This window comes from Plectropomus leopardus, chromosome 20 (genome assembly GCF_008729295.1).
Source record: "Plectropomus leopardus isolate mb chromosome 20, YSFRI_Pleo_2.0, whole genome shotgun sequence".
Taxonomy (NCBI): Eukaryota; Metazoa; Chordata; class Actinopteri; order Perciformes; family Serranidae; genus Plectropomus; species Plectropomus leopardus.
Genome location: NC_056482.1, coordinates 15,640,830 through 15,657,742, shown reverse-complemented (window position 1 = coordinate 15,657,742; position 16,913 = coordinate 15,640,830). Strand labels below are relative to the sequence as shown.

Here is a 16,913-nt window from a genome sequence, read left to right as displayed (position 1 = left end):
TGGTGTTTATCACACTGACGAACATATTGCATTTCCTTTGACTACTCTATGATAAAATTCAATGTGTGTTTTTCCCGGTTAAAGACTTTTAATTTGAAGCTGCAGCTGTTGGAAGTGTTTGGTTTATATTAGCAGTAACTTAATACAGCAATTTTACTGTATTACTTTTACTTTACAGAAATTAAGCATCATCAATGAATATCTTTTCTTGTAAAATGTACACTGTAGTCAACATTTACATGGGTTTATGAACTAATGGGTCATTTTTTTCCACCTTCGCATTTCTAGTCTGTAATCCGATGCACATTTTCTGGGTGTTGCAAGTGAAAAATAAAGCGTTTGGCACTTTCACAGTCCAAATGTACGGGGTGAACCATAGGAGTAATGTGATTTTGGTGCATTTAGTGCATCAAAACAATCTACAGTCCTGCTGCATCTAATGGTGTTTTGATTGTTTTAGTGGCATTAGGATATTGACCATAACACATTTGTTTTAGAGGAGTCTTATGATCAAGTAAAAGCTTGATAGAGTTTGATTCTCAGGCTGAATTGAGAGGCAGAGGCATGTTTGCTTATCCATCTGTTATTTTAATGATTAAGATGCAGAATCAATCAGGTGTCAGCTCTTGGATAAACTGCAAAAATATGTGGGCTATTGATGCAAACTGTCTTATCTACCATCCAAATAGAAAGAAATAGAGAGGAGAGTCCGAGTATGATGCTCCATTCTCTCTCCATGTTACAGGCCGATTAGGATGCCAGCAGAAAAACACATAAATGCACAGAAAAACGGGGCACGTTATGGTCATATGGTGGATTGTTAATTTTTGGAAGTCAAGACTGATCAGATCAAACTGTAGTGAGCTTATAGTTTGTGGCTGTACTGTCGAGAGAGGAAATCATTTACAGCAGACATTTTGACTTGTCATAGCAGGAAAAGCACAGGTGTTACTAATAGCATTAATGCTCCGCTCTATTCAAGTGTCTGTCAGCTAATCACAGTGTGACAGTAAGACTGCACACACAGAACCAGGAGCCTGAAACTGAAGCAGCTAAATACAACACTTGATGTGTGCTTTTATACTGTATACTGTCTACATCAAGATATCATAAATTTGTTTTTGGTGGGATGAAATTGTAAGTAAAACCTCATGGTGGAAAGCTGAAATCAAATAAGATAATTTTGCAAAAGAAAGAAAAGACAAAAGAGAGATGAAAATATTTTGTGGGTTGATGTGAGCCACAGTCTAGTTGAAGTTCAGGGACCTCACACCCTCCACAAAGTTTAGCAGTCAATTCAATATTTCACCCAAACGTCCTTCCTTTTTCACAAACTGATTAAACAAAATTTTACTCTGAACATTAAAAAGAATTGTTGTTCCAAATATAGATATTTTATGCATTAGAGTTATTACTTTCCGTAGTCATAACTGATTATTTCACCACAGAATGAGTCTATTTAAGTGTCTTACACAGCCTTATATTAACAATTTACATGCTACGTTTACACTCTTCTGCTCTCTTGTTTCCCCTCCTGCAGGTCATTAAACATGGATTGTGAGAACCAGGAGAAGGATAAAGACGGCAACCCCACGACAACGGGGGCTTTCAATAACAGCAACACAAACAACAGTGCGTGTGCAGTACATGGCATGGCCAGATATAAGCAGACAAAATGTAATCACTCACCATTTTTTGTTTTTCAAATCCTCCTCACTTTGATGTTGGTATTGTTTTGCAGGTATTCAGACTATAGACTCCACACAGGCTCTGTTCCTGCCCATAGGAGCCTCTGTGTCTCTGCTAGTCATGTTCTTCTTCTTCGACTCGGTACAGGTGGTCTTCACTATCTGCACTGCAGGTGAGTGTCGCTCTTCAGCTTAACACAAAAACTCTACAGTGGTAGAATCAAACTGGCTGCAGACATAAAACCATGGACAGGCCCAGTATAAACATAATAGGTGGCGAGGGCACATGAGTGTATTAATCAGGCTGATAATACAGATATAAGCATGTCCTTCCTATCTAAACTTGGCATATGAGTGTCTTGTGAAGTCATTTCCTGGGCAGCTGTTCAGTTAGGCTGAATTCTCACTGATCTGGAAACAACATAGGTGAAGTTATAGACAGCTGATATATTTAGAAGGTCCGTGAAACACAGCTTTTTTCTGGGGTGCTGCCAAGATTGAAGAAGAAGATGAAGAGAAGATGATTTTGGAGCAGCAGATAATTATAAGTAAACATGACATAAACATTTGGGCTCAGCCCAGACCTTTGTAGAGTGAGGGAGGGCTGCACAATTAATTTAAATATTATTATTAAAAATGAGCACATTGATCACATTTTTTTAAATACAAATCATGCAGCCCTGGTCCAGAGGGATTTTTTTTTGTTAAAAAAAAAGGTCTGTTTTGGTGCTTTTTAATGCACTCTGGCCCTCTATTTACATGCTAAGTATATGCTTTAATCATTGAAAAGTGTACATGTGTATCTCAAAATGTTTACTTTGGAGATTAATTATGAACGGTGAATTCCAAAATAATTATACGTTCAGTCATTTTTATTTGCACCGTAATTGTGCTACTCAGAGCTGACCACCAAACACCCTCAACTTACAAAAAGTTAGAGATTTGCATTTATTTTTACAGGTTCTTGTGTTACTTTTTTTGTTGAGTTTCATGTTGGCTTTCATTTAAAATAATTTTTGGGACCACATTCATTATTCGAGGTTAAGCCCTGACAAAATGATCTGGGACACCAAAGCGTCTCACCATAGTGACTCACTCCTGAGTCCTGCCTGCACAGACGGCGAGAGCCTGGCTCAAACTGATATATCCTGTGCTGCCTGGTTCCACTCTGCGACTCTCCTCCAACAACACAGCTGCAGCTTTTTTCTAGGAAATTCCCAATATCCTTGAAACTTAGCCAGTGCGACTTAGTAGACTCATCCAGGGTGGGCACAAGTTACTCAGTGAGCGGGCCTGTACTCACAATGCCGGGTATTTCTGTATTAATGCGTTCATGATTCTGATTAGTAGTTTCACACTGGTGGAGACCTCTAATTCGTGTTAATTATTGAAACTATGAAAACCGCTAGCTACCAAGTTAAGCTCATAGAAAACAACTGAAACAAGCAATCTACTGTAGATACAGTACATTAGGCCTCTGATTTCACTACTGTTTTTTTTTCTCCTCAGTTCTTGCAACAATTGCATTTGCATTCCTCTTGTTGCCAATGTGCCAGTATCTGACCAGACCCTGCTCCCCACAGAACAAGTAAGGAAACCATGTGGTCTGTTTGTCTTTAAATCATGTCTGATGTCAGTTTTGTGTGTCTTTTAGACATATTTACAAAGCTCTGTCCTTTACACAGGCATTGTACAAGGTGCTTGCAGTGCTATAAGTACTTGAATTTGGCACAGAATAATTCATTATTTTATGAAACGTGTTAGAAAATGTTTTAAACTAGGAAGCCAAGAACAGTCATGCTTTCAATTGTTTTCTAATGCTGTCTGATTTGCCCCTGTCAGTACGAACCCTGTCAGTACGAACCACCATATTCATAAGTCAGATTATTTCAGATTTAATTCATACGGAAGCTGTGAGGCTTAATACCTCTGGGAGGAAGTGGTAAATTTGTTTTGTTTTTTTGGGGCGAACTCGCCCTTTAACATTTGTATTTTTTTTCCACTTACAGCATACAAATCATGTTTATTAGCCTCTGGGCTCAGATGTCTGGGTATCTAAAGTGCAAGGAATCACCAACAACACAGCCCACCTACTCAAGAACCAATATGAACGCCTCCTCTCTAGTTACAGATTCACAGCCTCCTATCTGCCTGTAATAACCTCCAACCCCAAAACCCTTTTCTGCTCAGTGTGTAGGTTTTAATATTTTGTGTATCTTAACATGCTCACAAAGAAAGCCTGTTCTGGCTGCTGTTCTGGCAGGACATTTATCATTTATTCAGCTCAGGCCCCTTGTCATTTCAGGTCTGTCTTAATAAGATAAAATCCAGATTAGATTAGACACTTTGATTTACACTAAGCTCTAACACTAAGCAAATCAGGCTCAGCAAACCACTCTAGTCTGGAAGGAGGTGGTAGTGTACCTGAAACTAACCAAACAAAAGCTCAAGAAGATGAATTGCACTTTAGTTGGTTGCAACACTAACAATTAAGCCAGCAGTAGCTAGCCGACAACTATCTATAAACTCCAGGATCAATCATTTTTCAATGAATTACGAGCCAAACCTTTATATGTCTTTACTGGCTCTCCACTCCCTCACTTAAACCGACCAATGCCCTGTTTTTTGCCCATCATAAAGTATGCAAATACTACTCTGTGGTAAAATATATCAGCCTGTTGATGTTTGCCTACATGTGTCACATTTTCTATGAAAATCCCACAGCTGTTGTGTCTCAGGAGCTCCTGTTAGGGCCAAGGACAGAGCTGCAATGATTACTTGTATATTATTAAATTAATAGCAAACTAATTTGATAATAGATGAATAGGTTTGAGTAATTTTGTGGAAATCAAATCCTATATTGTAAATTGTCTGATTCCAGCCTCTTAAATGGGAATGTTTTCTGGTTTCTTTACTCCTCTTTGACAGCAAATTGAATATTTTTGGATTGTAGGTCAAACAAGACATTTGAGGAAGTCATATTCAGCTTTGGAAAATAAAAATCAGTATTTTTCATTATTTTATGGCATTATATAGACCAAGCAACTAAAAATAAAATAAAAGTAATTGATAGTAAACAATAAAAATAATAGTTAGTTGCAGCACTAGCTAAGGATGGGCTGTGATGCTTCTCCTCACCTTTCTCATGTTCTCTCATCTTAGTTGTGTGTGATTTAACAGAGTTTCTCTTATTTGTCTTATTGCAGGATTTCCTTCGGCTGCTGTGGGCGTTTCACTCTGGCTGAGCTCCTGTCCTTCTCCCTCTCTGTTATGTTGGTGCTCATCTGGGTGCTGACCGGACACTGGCTTCTCATGGACGGTGCGTGTCTCTCCGTCATGACTCTTGTGTCCATGTTTCCATTCACCAGAACTCAGTAGACATCAGAGAGTGTTTATTTCAAGGTCCCCAGAAGATGGTTCTGCAGCAGGATCCAAGGATTAGTAACATTTCTCTGAACTGCTGGGGGATTTTTTGGCTCATGTGAAAAACATTGCCAAATATTAGACAATAAATTGAAGCTCGCAAGGAGAAGTTCTCTTAGCTTAACTTTGATGCTGCAGAGTAGTAGACATAAATTCAGCCATCTCAAGTCTTCAGTAAAGGCAAGAGTCTGGACAAAATTCAGGTTTCATCTGCTGGAGAAGAAGGAACTTGACATTATGACTCACACAATATGAAGTTTTTAGCAACACTATTTTCAGGCTCCTACTACAGAGTGATGCATGCTAATGCAGGAAGATACACTTATGTTAGCACGGCCTGAAATAAACTTTTTTTTTGTTTTTACTGTATGCCACTAGAGTAGACAATTTTTTGGTCTGCCACTCAGAAATTCTATCTGCCATTTTTGAAATCTTTGTCCCTGATAAAAGAATAATATTTAATAATAATATTTTTTTTATTAATGTTCGATATAGCCTAATTATCTGACATGGCATTACATACATGGTAGTTACAGCAGTGGAATACTGTATACTTCTACTATACTACATTCTGGAGGCAATTATAGTACTTTTTACTGCTATTTTAAAGTTTTGGCTATTGGTGATAATTCAGATAATTAATACAAATAAGAAATGAACTAATACATTATGATGTATTATTGTAGATTAAACTACGAAGTAGCATCTAAGGTAAATAAAATGACCTCCATCTTTACCAGCTGCAACATTAAAGTAATAAAACTATTAATGCATCAATAATATTACATTCATTATTCTGATATTTGGCCATTGTGTACAATGGGTAGTTTTATCTTTGATATTTTAATCCTGTGGGTGGGTACTGCAAGCATGCACGCATATACATTTAAGTCAAGTCAGTTTTATTTATAAAGCCCATTATCACAAATCACAATTTGCCTCAGAGGGCTTTATACATCCATCTACTTTGGGGAGCAAGACACAGGTACTTTACTTGGGTCAGAAGGAACTGCAGTGCTACATTATACATTTACTACCACTTGATAACTACAGATGTCTTCTTGGCTCCGATCACCAACAGCTTTATACCATTTGTATGTATGTGTGAGAGCGTCATTTTATTATTTATCTCTTTATTGAAGATTACTGGTTAGAATTCAGTGAACTTTGACTGTCAGTCAAAACAAATAAGGTCATGTAGTCAATACCATTGTTTTTATGTAGCAATTTAAAGAGACTTTCAAATTCATACCAATCAGACGCTAAATTAAATGCGTCTGTTTGTTGTGCAATTTCCCTATCTGCCAAATGTCAGGTGGCCTGACTATGAATGGGAATTGAGAACCAGTTCCAGTTAAGAACCCTTTCCATATTATCTGATCCATCGAAATCATATGGCTCCAGGTTTATCAATTCCTATTATAGATGCAGGCAGTGGAGACTTGTGCATTGCAAAACAAAGATGTCAAACTCTTGCATCGAACTTGCAGAGAGGAAGAAACGATCCAAAGTGCAGCTTCATTTCACAAAGAAAGATGACAAACATGCTGCCTGTGATGTCTTTAAAATGATCTTTTCAAGTAACGGGCTTAATTCCAGGAATGCTATATTATTGACACGCTACCCACGAGTGCCACTGAAAACCTGTGTAGGCCTACTTTTTCCACAGAGAAGACTGACCAGGAATTCATAAGTGAACTGCTAAAGAAGCAGACCGATAAGCTGAATTGTTAATGGTATTGGTATAAGCAAAATCCTATAAGTTTCCATTATTAGGCCCATTTTACATGCCCATGGCAACAATTTACCCGCATTTGGTGGGTGGCTGATGCTTATTTCAGACCCTGGATGTCACTCAGCTGCTAAATAAAGCCGCAGTGGCATTGAAGCTAACTGGTCTTGATCAGAACTGGAATGTTAGTGAAGCACTGACAAAGCAGAGAGAAATGTGTGGGTGTGTGCTCTTCTTTTATTTGACCCAGTTGACTTCAGTAATGTGAAACACATTACTGGCAGTCTTCTTAAGTAATGTGAACTTCGCAGCCCCTGACACAAATGGTAACACTTCATCATCAAAAGTAAGAACACTTGCATTGTAAAATGATCCCAAGAATCAAAATCTGATTATAAAATTAAAAACATTTGTACAAGATTTCAATTCAAGCTTGACATTCTGTGTGTCCCTGCATTAAAACCAGTCAAATAATACAGTGTCCCTCTGGGTTCCTCTTACCAATAAACCTGCTTAGAATCAGTGCCACAGCATACACACTACTTTTAACACGCAAAATGTAGCCATTGTAATGAACATACTCTTTCAGTGATGTAAATCTCCTATACATTAAACCCTGACAAGCTCCCACGTTTTTTTCTCAGCACCATCTTGCGTCTTATCAGGTCGAACCTCATGCACAAAAAAGTGAATTAGGACATGAATTTCATCAGATTAGCCTGACTAATTAATTAGGCTTGTGTGCTCAGTAATTAATGTGTCTTAAATAAATCTGCTAAAATCATATCCCATGTTGCTTTTTCAGCTTTTTTCCGCTGACGCATGGAACTGTGTTTTTAAATATCTTGTGTTTTTCTCCCCACAGCTTTAGCCATGGGCTTGTGTGTCGCCATGATAGCCTTTGTGCGGCTTCCCAGTCTGAAGGTGTCTTGCCTGCTGCTGTCAGGACTGCTCATTTATGATGTGTTCTGGGTAAGATATGTTGCGATTCAAAACTTCATCCATATCACAGCTGACATATAAGTCACTGATATGAGATACAGCAGACATGATTTAGCTTCTCTAAACATACACCAGCAAGTACCTCCTTGCCAGTAAGATTATTTTCTGCGCAGGAGGAACAGAGGTGATGCATGTTACATTTTCCAGCAGCAGCAAACTCTTAGTATTGATGCAGTAATCACCATGGTCAACACAAGAGCTACTTACAAAATTCAGCCCTCATAAACAGAAATGAACAAGATAAATTGAGAAAAAGAAGGGGAGCATGCTAGAGAGGACAGCGGGTGTCCACGATTAGGACAAGGATCAAGATATCTTCGATACCTTTGAGAAATTAAAAACCATTTCTGTTGAGCTGCCTTTGGCTGGCCCTGGTAGATTAAGGTGTGATTTATTAACCATATCTGGCATCATTCCTTACTGTGGCTCAGCGCCTGCATTCTGCACAAAAAACATAAGCAATGGCCACCTAACAGCTAAAATGTCACCAAAGTCAAGAGTAACAACTGTCACGAATGGTGATTTTAATCTGCGGATGTGCCTCAGTGTGTTAGTGTCCCTTTTAACAGAGATCGTGCTATAGGGCTGCTACAAAGTCCCTTTTTTACATAGCCTTTTCATTTTTACACTGAACCAAACAAGGGCAGCATTATGCTGTTACAGTGAGTGATTTTAGACAGCATGCCAAGATCACAGAATCAGAAGAGGCGTGACCTTTAACACAACAGCGTCAGCCTATAATGTGACATAAAATAAACACATGGGCAGTGCTTTCTAAATAATAACAATAACATCACATGGCAAAAACAATTTTGATTTATCATTTCTGTTATATGGCGGCTGATCTTGTCCTCTGCTCGGACGTTTTCCCAGTTTGCCGACAGTTACAGCCATTGTTCTTTTTCTTTGAGTTACCTGCCTACTGCTAATACCAGCTTTTTAAATCTCCCGTGATGGGTTGCACACATAACACACGGTCAAATTGTTGCAAACATTTACGATGCCATACAATACCATACGATATGATACGATATACTTTATTGTCCCTGTAGGGAAATTCGTTTTGGACTCATGCTGCACCCGTAAATGCCTTCACAGTCACAATAAAACAAACACATATGAACAAAAAGGCACAAGCTACAAAATCACACTGATAAATTGCACATAGAGGCATGCACACTCAAAGGCAAGACTACTTTGTCCCTCAATTCCACGATCATACTTTTAATACAGAGCAGTGAGGCAGCATAACAGCCCGATACCCCTGCCTTGAACAGGCAGTGTAAAATGGGCTAGTGAGTGACAGAGGTGTGAAGTGGTGGTTTCATTTGATGTTAAATGAGCTGCAGTGTTTATTTCCCATCATTCAAACCACTGAACAAATGAATCAGAGAAGATTTCTATCTGAGGATAGTAGCTCATGGGATCTGTGAGCACCTGGCTGCTTTAGATGTGTTATCATTCAGATAATATTGTTATTGTTTAAGAAGTTGCCGTTACTTCTTAGATAGGATTAAAGATGAGTAACATTGTCATAAAACATTTTTTAAAAAACGCACAGGAGAAATGTTTTTTTCTCAGGTTTTCCTTTCACAAAGAAATTTCACATTTGTAAACGGAGTAAACGCTGTGCTCTGCACACAAATCCAAACTGAATTCAGACAGAACTAATCATAACCGACAGTAAACAACAAACTGCTCTGCTGATGCTCTACCAGTGAGTACATTTGCTGCAGTTGTTCTCATCCTTACCATGTTTGGTGCCTAGCAACCTGCCAGCACACAACTGCCTTCGGAGTTGTTATTTCCCCACTGACCATTTATGTTCACAGTAATGTTATAAGAGACAAACATTTGATGAATTGGATAAATTAATTTGCCTGCTTTGAGAAGTTGTGTGAAGCAGTGATTGAGTTTACTTGGATATAAATCAGGTGTGCAGGCAATATAACAGCAGATTGCAGCAGGAGAACATTTTGAGAGTTTATCATTTAGAGTTTAAACTATCATTAGGAAATAAATTGTTTGTTTGTTGTTTTGCTTGTTTTCAGTAATTATAAATTAAGTACATTTGCATTTTATGACAGTTGGTCAGACAAATTAAGGAATAGTACAAATATTAATGATAATAATATTAATAATAATAGTAAAATATCACTTTTCTAAACCAAGTTTGCAAAGTGCTTCATAGATACAGAAACAGAAAATACACAGCGGAAATACAAATTTGAGTGAGTTAAGTTCAGCCAAAAAACAGAAACAAAGATTAACAACAATGAGTTAAAATGGGACGAATAAACAAATGAATGAATGCATAAAAACAAAAAGGAAAAAGTGTAATTAAAAGCCACTTTATAAAAAAATCATTTTAAAGAGGACACTGAGGTAGCTTGTCTGATCCCTAATGGAAGTTTATTCTATGATTTTGGAGCCCTTACAGTGAATGTGCCACTAACTTTTGTCTTCAGCCTGGGGACTGACAACAGCAGTGAGTCTGCAGATCTAAGAGTATGCTGCTAATAATTAGACATGATTGGGCTCTGGGAAAGTGAAATGAGAATTTGTCAACATGAGAAGCTAAATTCCTTCTTTTCCCTCCAGGTGTTCTTCTCAGCCTACATCTTCAATAGTAATGTGATGGTTAAAGTTGCGACCCAACCTGCTGAAAATCCCATAGACGTTCTGTCCAGGAAGCTCCACTTGGGGCCGGGAATGGGCCGCGACGTCCCCCGTCTCTCCTTACCGGGCAAACTGGTCTTTCCCAGGTAAGACTAATGGAACCACGGGGGGAGAAAATAATCCAGTGACTTAAATTTCTTCTGTGATGAGCATCACAGCCTCACAGGGCAGCTGGCATAGCTGTACACCTTTTGTTAAGATTGGATATGTGGTCAGAATCAGGCAAAATAGTAGTTGATACCCAATTCAAAAATACTATTTAAAATAAACAATAAATCCCAATCACTTCTTTATTCAAAACATTTAAATAAAATATTTTTATTTTTTATTATAAATCCCTGATGATCCACCATGAACACAAAGAGGTAGTACCACTGCTTCTCCCCCACTGATGTTGTTGTTGTTGTTCAGCACTTGTACACGTAAGATATGACAGTTGGTCTTTGCGGTGGGCTATTTGTCCCACCCTTTCTCCACTGTCACTAGATGGCTGGGTAAAAAGTGATAGTTGCAGCGTTTTACCCAAAGTTAAACATTTTTCAATTCGTCGACCAGAATAGACACTCAGTGACTCGTGACACTGTTTGTAGCACAATGTAAATGTAATGTAAATAAATATTGCACAGAATTAACTAAATAAGCTGGACTCAGTTTAAAAAAAAACGTTTTCTTTGTGACGGGTCGTTGCAGCTGCATTTGTTGTTGGTTTCCACGTGGTGTTTTTTTTCTTGCTGGTAGGTGTTCCTTTTCCTCCTTTGGCATTTAAAAGCAGACTTGAACACTTGTAGGCGTTTATACTGCCCTGTCAGGTCCAGAAGAATTGCATCCCCTGTACCTGTGCTACTGGAGAAAAACGAGTGCCGTCACATTTTCAGGATATTTGCATTGATTTGGTACCATAGTAGCAGCTCTCATGACATCCCAAGTCAAGACCTACATTTGCATACAGAAACAAGTGATGAAACAAATGTTACATATTTATTGCACACAGCTCTGTGGGGTTCTTGCCTGGATCACATTCCTAGTGCTTCCGTATTTTGCTACTTTAAACGTATTTCTGCCCCCTTTCCCATCCGTGCAGCTCCACAGGAAGTCACTTCTCGATGCTGGGAATAGGAGACATTGTGATGCCGGGGCTGCTGTTATGCTTTGTCCTGCGCTATGACAACTACAAGAAGCAAGCAAATGGGGAAGTCCCAGGACCTGGAAACATGTCCGGACGCATGCAGCGCGTCTCCTATTTCCACTGCACTCTCATCGGATACTTTGTGGGTAAGCAAGCAATCGATGGACGGATGTGAAAGGTCAAGGGTTTTATTGTGTCAGTGTTAGGTATGTTTGGAAGTGATGCTTTTAGTTGTGTGGGTGCCATTGGTGTTTAAATATGATGGATAACTCACAACGTTAACTTTGAATCTCAAGTTTTTTATCTTTTCTCTTTCAGGGTTTTTTGCGTAATTTAAAAATAAAAGATGTAGCCAATATGATCAATGATGATGTGACTCTGTGTTCAGGTCTGCTGACTGCCACCGTGGCCTCCAGGATCCATCGTGCTGCTCAGCCTGCTCTGCTCTACCTGGTGCCCTTCACCCTGCTGCCTCTGCTCACTATGGCCTACCTGAAGGTAAAGGACACCACAGCAACAGTCACCTCTTTACCAGAAATAAAAGTTCAGCTGTGGCACTTTTGCAGAAGTCAGCAGTTCGCTTGGATTCTATAATTGTGTGAAGAAAAATTGAACCCTTGTGAAAAGGAAATGCAGAGGACATCTTTACTGTTCTTTGCCAAAAAGGAGGGAGGGATAAATATTACAGCTGGACTCGCTCTTTCTTTACACATAGTTTCCAACATTCAGCCCATTTTATTTTTGACTGAAGTTATGTAATTCACACATGCAAACCATTAATTGCAACACGTCCTGTTGAAGTGCACAAGATTTGTCACTTAACCAGTGAAAATTGTTCATGTAGTAAAATGGTGATTATTATTTCTGATGTTCCAAACACAACAGATGAAATATCAGAAAGGTGAACAGGATGCCTCTGCCACAAATATTCTTCTAGCTGCATATATGTGTCATTACTTACTGATCTCACAGCTTTTCTTTCTTTATTTTTAGATCAGGCAGTTGAGTCATTAGACAGCCAGTTGTCAATGATCTATTGTTTGCTAAATGATTATTCAGAGAAATGTTAGAAAACTGGAAACAAAGTTTTTTGGTGGGAGGGGGCGGCAAGTAGAATGAAAGAATATGTCAAAAATAGCTTGTTTGCAGTCATGTGACTATTATGGTGCACAAAATTTAGATGGAGGGCAGGAAGTGATAAATCCATGTACTGCGTGAATTGAAAATAGAGGAACATGAAAACATAAAAGGGTTGGATGAACCTGAAGACAACAGGTTCCGTCAGAAAATTTTAAAAAAAAAACTTGTGTTCAATGTGATCTATACACAACAGTGAAACATGTTTTTTTCTCACAACTTGACTGATTTGCCGTGTGCACACAATTACACAAGACCTCATGTTACTAATGTCACACAGCAAGCTTAAGAAAGCTTACAAGAGTCTCGTGAACTCTAGCCACTTTGTATGCGGTCGGGTCCACAGCTGAAACATCTCCCATCTTGTTTCGGGCCGACAGAGTAGATGTGAGTGCAGTATTTTATTTGTAAATGCTGCTAACGGTACAAGCTAACTTTAGCTACTGTTTTGAACCTACCTCATCAACCAGAGGTCTGGTGAAATGCCATTAAAAATCTGAATCATGATTTAAAACACTTTGACGTTGTCACTGCACAGTGTAAATGACTGACATTAACATTTGAACGGATTTTGACTCTGCTCCTCCAGACTAAAGATTTTTAAGCCACATTTGCCATTGTTTTTCTTTCTCTTTCTAAATATTTTTTCTGCTTTTTCCCTTTTAATCCTTCTATTTCCAGGACTCATAAAAGCCCTTGTTTTTTTTCTCTGTTTGATTTATGGGTTCAGCCATAAACAGTGCAAATCATAGACATTTGAGCATGTTGGTAGTCTTTGCCTCCAGTTGCCTGCCCTGTATGATGTATGATGTCATACATAGGGCTGAACCAGTTAGTAGATCGAAATCAGGTTCTTCAACACAAATAATTATAAAAATGTGTTGTTGTTTTTTTGTTTTGCTTTTTTCATATTTTGGTTAAGCGAGATGTTCAGGGTGACGGCGGCATTCACATAATATAACAAATAAGCTAATAGCAGATTGGATAATGGCAAAAAAAAAAATTGCAGACACTAGATATCAACAGAAAGTCAGAGACTGTTGTATTAAGTTGCTGTGAGTTGCAGAATCATTTCTTCTAATCAGAAGAAAGAGGATTAAGTTATGTCAAGAGCCTTATGGTGCAAAGTCTCTCCTCCTCTCTGCCCCTGCATTGTGTCCACAGCAGCCTGTACCAAAGAGTATCCTCAAAGTCAAGAGCGCTCACTCTGCGGCAAAATCTGGAGCCTAAAATGTCCCCATAAGAACACTACACAGCACACTGACTAGCAAAAAAAGCAAGCAAACAAAACTTTATTTATATGGCACATTTCATTCCAGGTGGAAGCACAACGTGCTACACAAAGTGCAAGAGGTATGAGTTGCAGGCACACAACAAAGCTGTCAACTGACCATAAAAATAAATCAGATCAATTAAAATAAAAATAAAGACTACTAAAATAATAATCAAGATGAAGAATAAACTAATAAGAGATACAAAGGCATTTTAGTCAAAACTGATAAAAAAAAGTTAAAATTAAATAACAGAACAAAACAATAAAACCAATCAAAACTAAAAACACACCAAAGTTAAAACCAATAACATTAAATATAAAAATAGTTAAAAAAATGAACCGTACTACTGGTTTGCACAGCTAAAAAGGAACATCTTCAACTCAACTTTATCTCTGACTGATAGCTTTAACCCCCGACGTTCAAGGGGCAGCCCTATTCGTATGCAAAGAGACTTTTATGAAAATGTGTTATTTTAACTTCTGAGCCGGTTTTTGAAGCTTCATCAGGAAATATTTGATCCATGACTGACAAACTGCGTGTGCTCCACAGGGGGATTTGCGGCGCATGTGGTCCGAGCCCTTTCACACCAAGACCAGCAGCTCCCGCTTCCTGGAGGTATGATGCACCCTGGGATAAACGACCAGTGCGGGGAGGACTGCGGATCCTTTACCTTAATTAGAGGAAAGGAGAGAGGCGCGCACTCACAGTGAGGCCATGTTGTCATCACTTGTTCATGCTTTCCGCCAATCTTCTGTGAAAACCCTCAGAAGGACACCAGTGTGTGGATCACAACGCCCCAACACGACTCATGTTCGTCCCTACATCCTCCGCTTCATGTCTGCTTCCTCTTTTCTGTTTATTTCCTCTTCATCACAGTACATCCTGTCTATGCTGTTTTTGTTCTTTCCCCCCTCTTGCTCTTTTTTCCTTTTTCTCTCTTCTATAGTTAGTCTCGTTTGCCACTTCCCTTTCATGGCTCGTTCCATTCGTCAGGCCTCTTCTCACTGCGTTATCCTTCTTTTCTCTGCGTCATTAATTTTCTCTGCATCTCTGTTCTGTCACCGACTCAGATGAACTCGAGGGCCGGCCTCCCCCCTTTTTGTGGACTTAGGGTCGTGAGACATGGCTGGGGTTTATATATATTTTTTTAGCATTGTCGTGGTCATTATTATTATTAATATTATTATTATGGAATGATTTCAACAAATGGAGAAGAGGTGGAGTGTTGCAGTGGCACAAGACAGTTTCCTGGGAGCAGCGACATCAATAAAGGAGAAGAGTCTTCCCCCTCCATCCGTCTCCCCCCTCCCGCTTTCTTCATCTGTCCCATCATCCCACCACGATGGCTTTTTCCCAGCGCTCCCGCCCTCCTCTGACACTCCTCTCTGTTCATCTGCTGTCCCCGCCCTCACAGATAACTATGTATTTTATTTAGAAAAGTTTTATTCTTGGCATATACAGAAATGATGCATTATAAATTGTTAAGCCGCCCCCCAGCGTTTGAGGGGCCGCTTCTATTTGTATATATGTGTATTTGCGGTATCTTGAGTTTGTATTTGTGTTCGGGAGCATGTTGAATAGGGTGGGAAACTGACGCCAGCCAACGGCCGAATTTTTGGCAAATTTTGGCTTGTGTCGAGTCGACCGGCAAGCATCCATCACTTAGAGGTTGTTTTCTAAAGTTTGTTGGCGTGTGTGATAGAAACGTAGCTGATGGATATTTGGGAAGAAAGAAAAAAAGACATCTGCATCGGTGGCTGGTTGATGAAAAAGTTTCCTGCTCTAGTGTTAAAGTGTGCGTGCGTGCGTGCGCGTGTGTATGTATGTATGTGTGTGTGTGAGTGTGTTTTACTTGGTTTTAATTTGAAGACATGAACATGTTAAAAAAAACAATGACAATAGTCAGGTTTCCACTGAGCTGGGCGTGTTGGATCAAACACATGACGTCTAATGGAAACACTTTGTGTCTAACTTGTAAAAAAAAAAAAAAAAATACAAAAACTCAACAGGGGTCAATTTTCTTTTTATCAGTCTTTTCTGCGTGCGGACAGGTGAAATGTAAACAGTGTTGTTTTTTTTTTTTCAAATAAATGAATGTTGAATTAATTTTAAGGTATGTTACTTTTCATGAAGCCACATCATACATCATGCTGGGTTTCATACCGAATTTCTCTCATGCACATCCTAAATTTATTTATGGCTATCGAAACACTAAAAGCATCTTACTCCAGCTCTCACAAGTCTGTAAACGTCTGAGCATGATGATATATGATCAATTTTATACGTTTTGATAAAAGTGGAACAGCACATCTCATCTGAACTTCACCTCAGTCGATGAAGACCTGACTATTGTGAAAGTTCTGACTCAAAGCTCGGAGACGAGGGAAGACATACTGTGGTCAGATTCATGCTTAGTTACAGATGAAGGGTTCTTTGGGTGGATGGTTGTGTGTGTGTGTGTGTGTGCGTGTGTGTGATCACATCATAAAGTCTGTTTGGACCTAGGGGAGGGAAGAAAATCAGTCATGCCCTTCAGAAATCGAAAATAGAAATTAGAAATTAACCCATAGGATGTTTTTGCTGTCACCATTTGGTCCCTGACAGTCTTGCAGTCTTTTTTTTTAATGTCCTTCCACTTTTTTTGTGGTGCTTGTCAGTTAATATCTAATGTATACTGGAAAAAATGTGTGAGTGATCGCACGGCAGGAAGTCGGAGAGACATATGGAACGATGCAGTTTGCTGGCTATTTTGTTTTTTTTTTTACTTTTTTATGCTATCTGGCCGTGCATGTTAAGTGTACAGTGTATCATTTTCTCAGACTGCAATCGACAGGGCTACTGCAGTTTTTGAG

General features: G+C 39.0%; 1 protein-coding gene across 2 annotated transcripts in view; it reads left to right on the top strand.

The window, feature by feature from the left end:
- sppl3 (signal peptide peptidase 3) overlaps positions 1-14,749 on the top strand; it is a 35,741-nt gene extending 20,992 nt beyond the window's left edge. For both annotated transcript variants that reach the window (XM_042509753.1, XM_042509751.1), the window contains exons 3-11: positions 1,541-1,632; positions 1,742-1,861; positions 3,198-3,276; positions 4,895-5,007; positions 7,709-7,815; positions 10,447-10,610; positions 11,606-11,796; positions 12,039-12,148; positions 14,611-14,749. In XM_042509753.1, the coding sequence (XP_042365687.1) occupies positions 1,541-1,632; positions 1,742-1,861; positions 3,198-3,276; positions 4,895-5,007; positions 7,709-7,815; positions 10,447-10,610; positions 11,606-11,796; positions 12,039-12,148; positions 14,611-14,682 (1,048 nt within the window). In that variant the 3' untranslated portion in view covers positions 14,683-14,749. The remainder of the gene's footprint in view (positions 1-1,540; positions 1,633-1,741; positions 1,862-3,197; positions 3,277-4,894; positions 5,008-7,708; positions 7,816-10,446; positions 10,611-11,605; positions 11,797-12,038; positions 12,149-14,610) is intronic.
- The last annotated feature ends 2,164 nt before the right edge of the window (positions 14,750-16,913 follow it).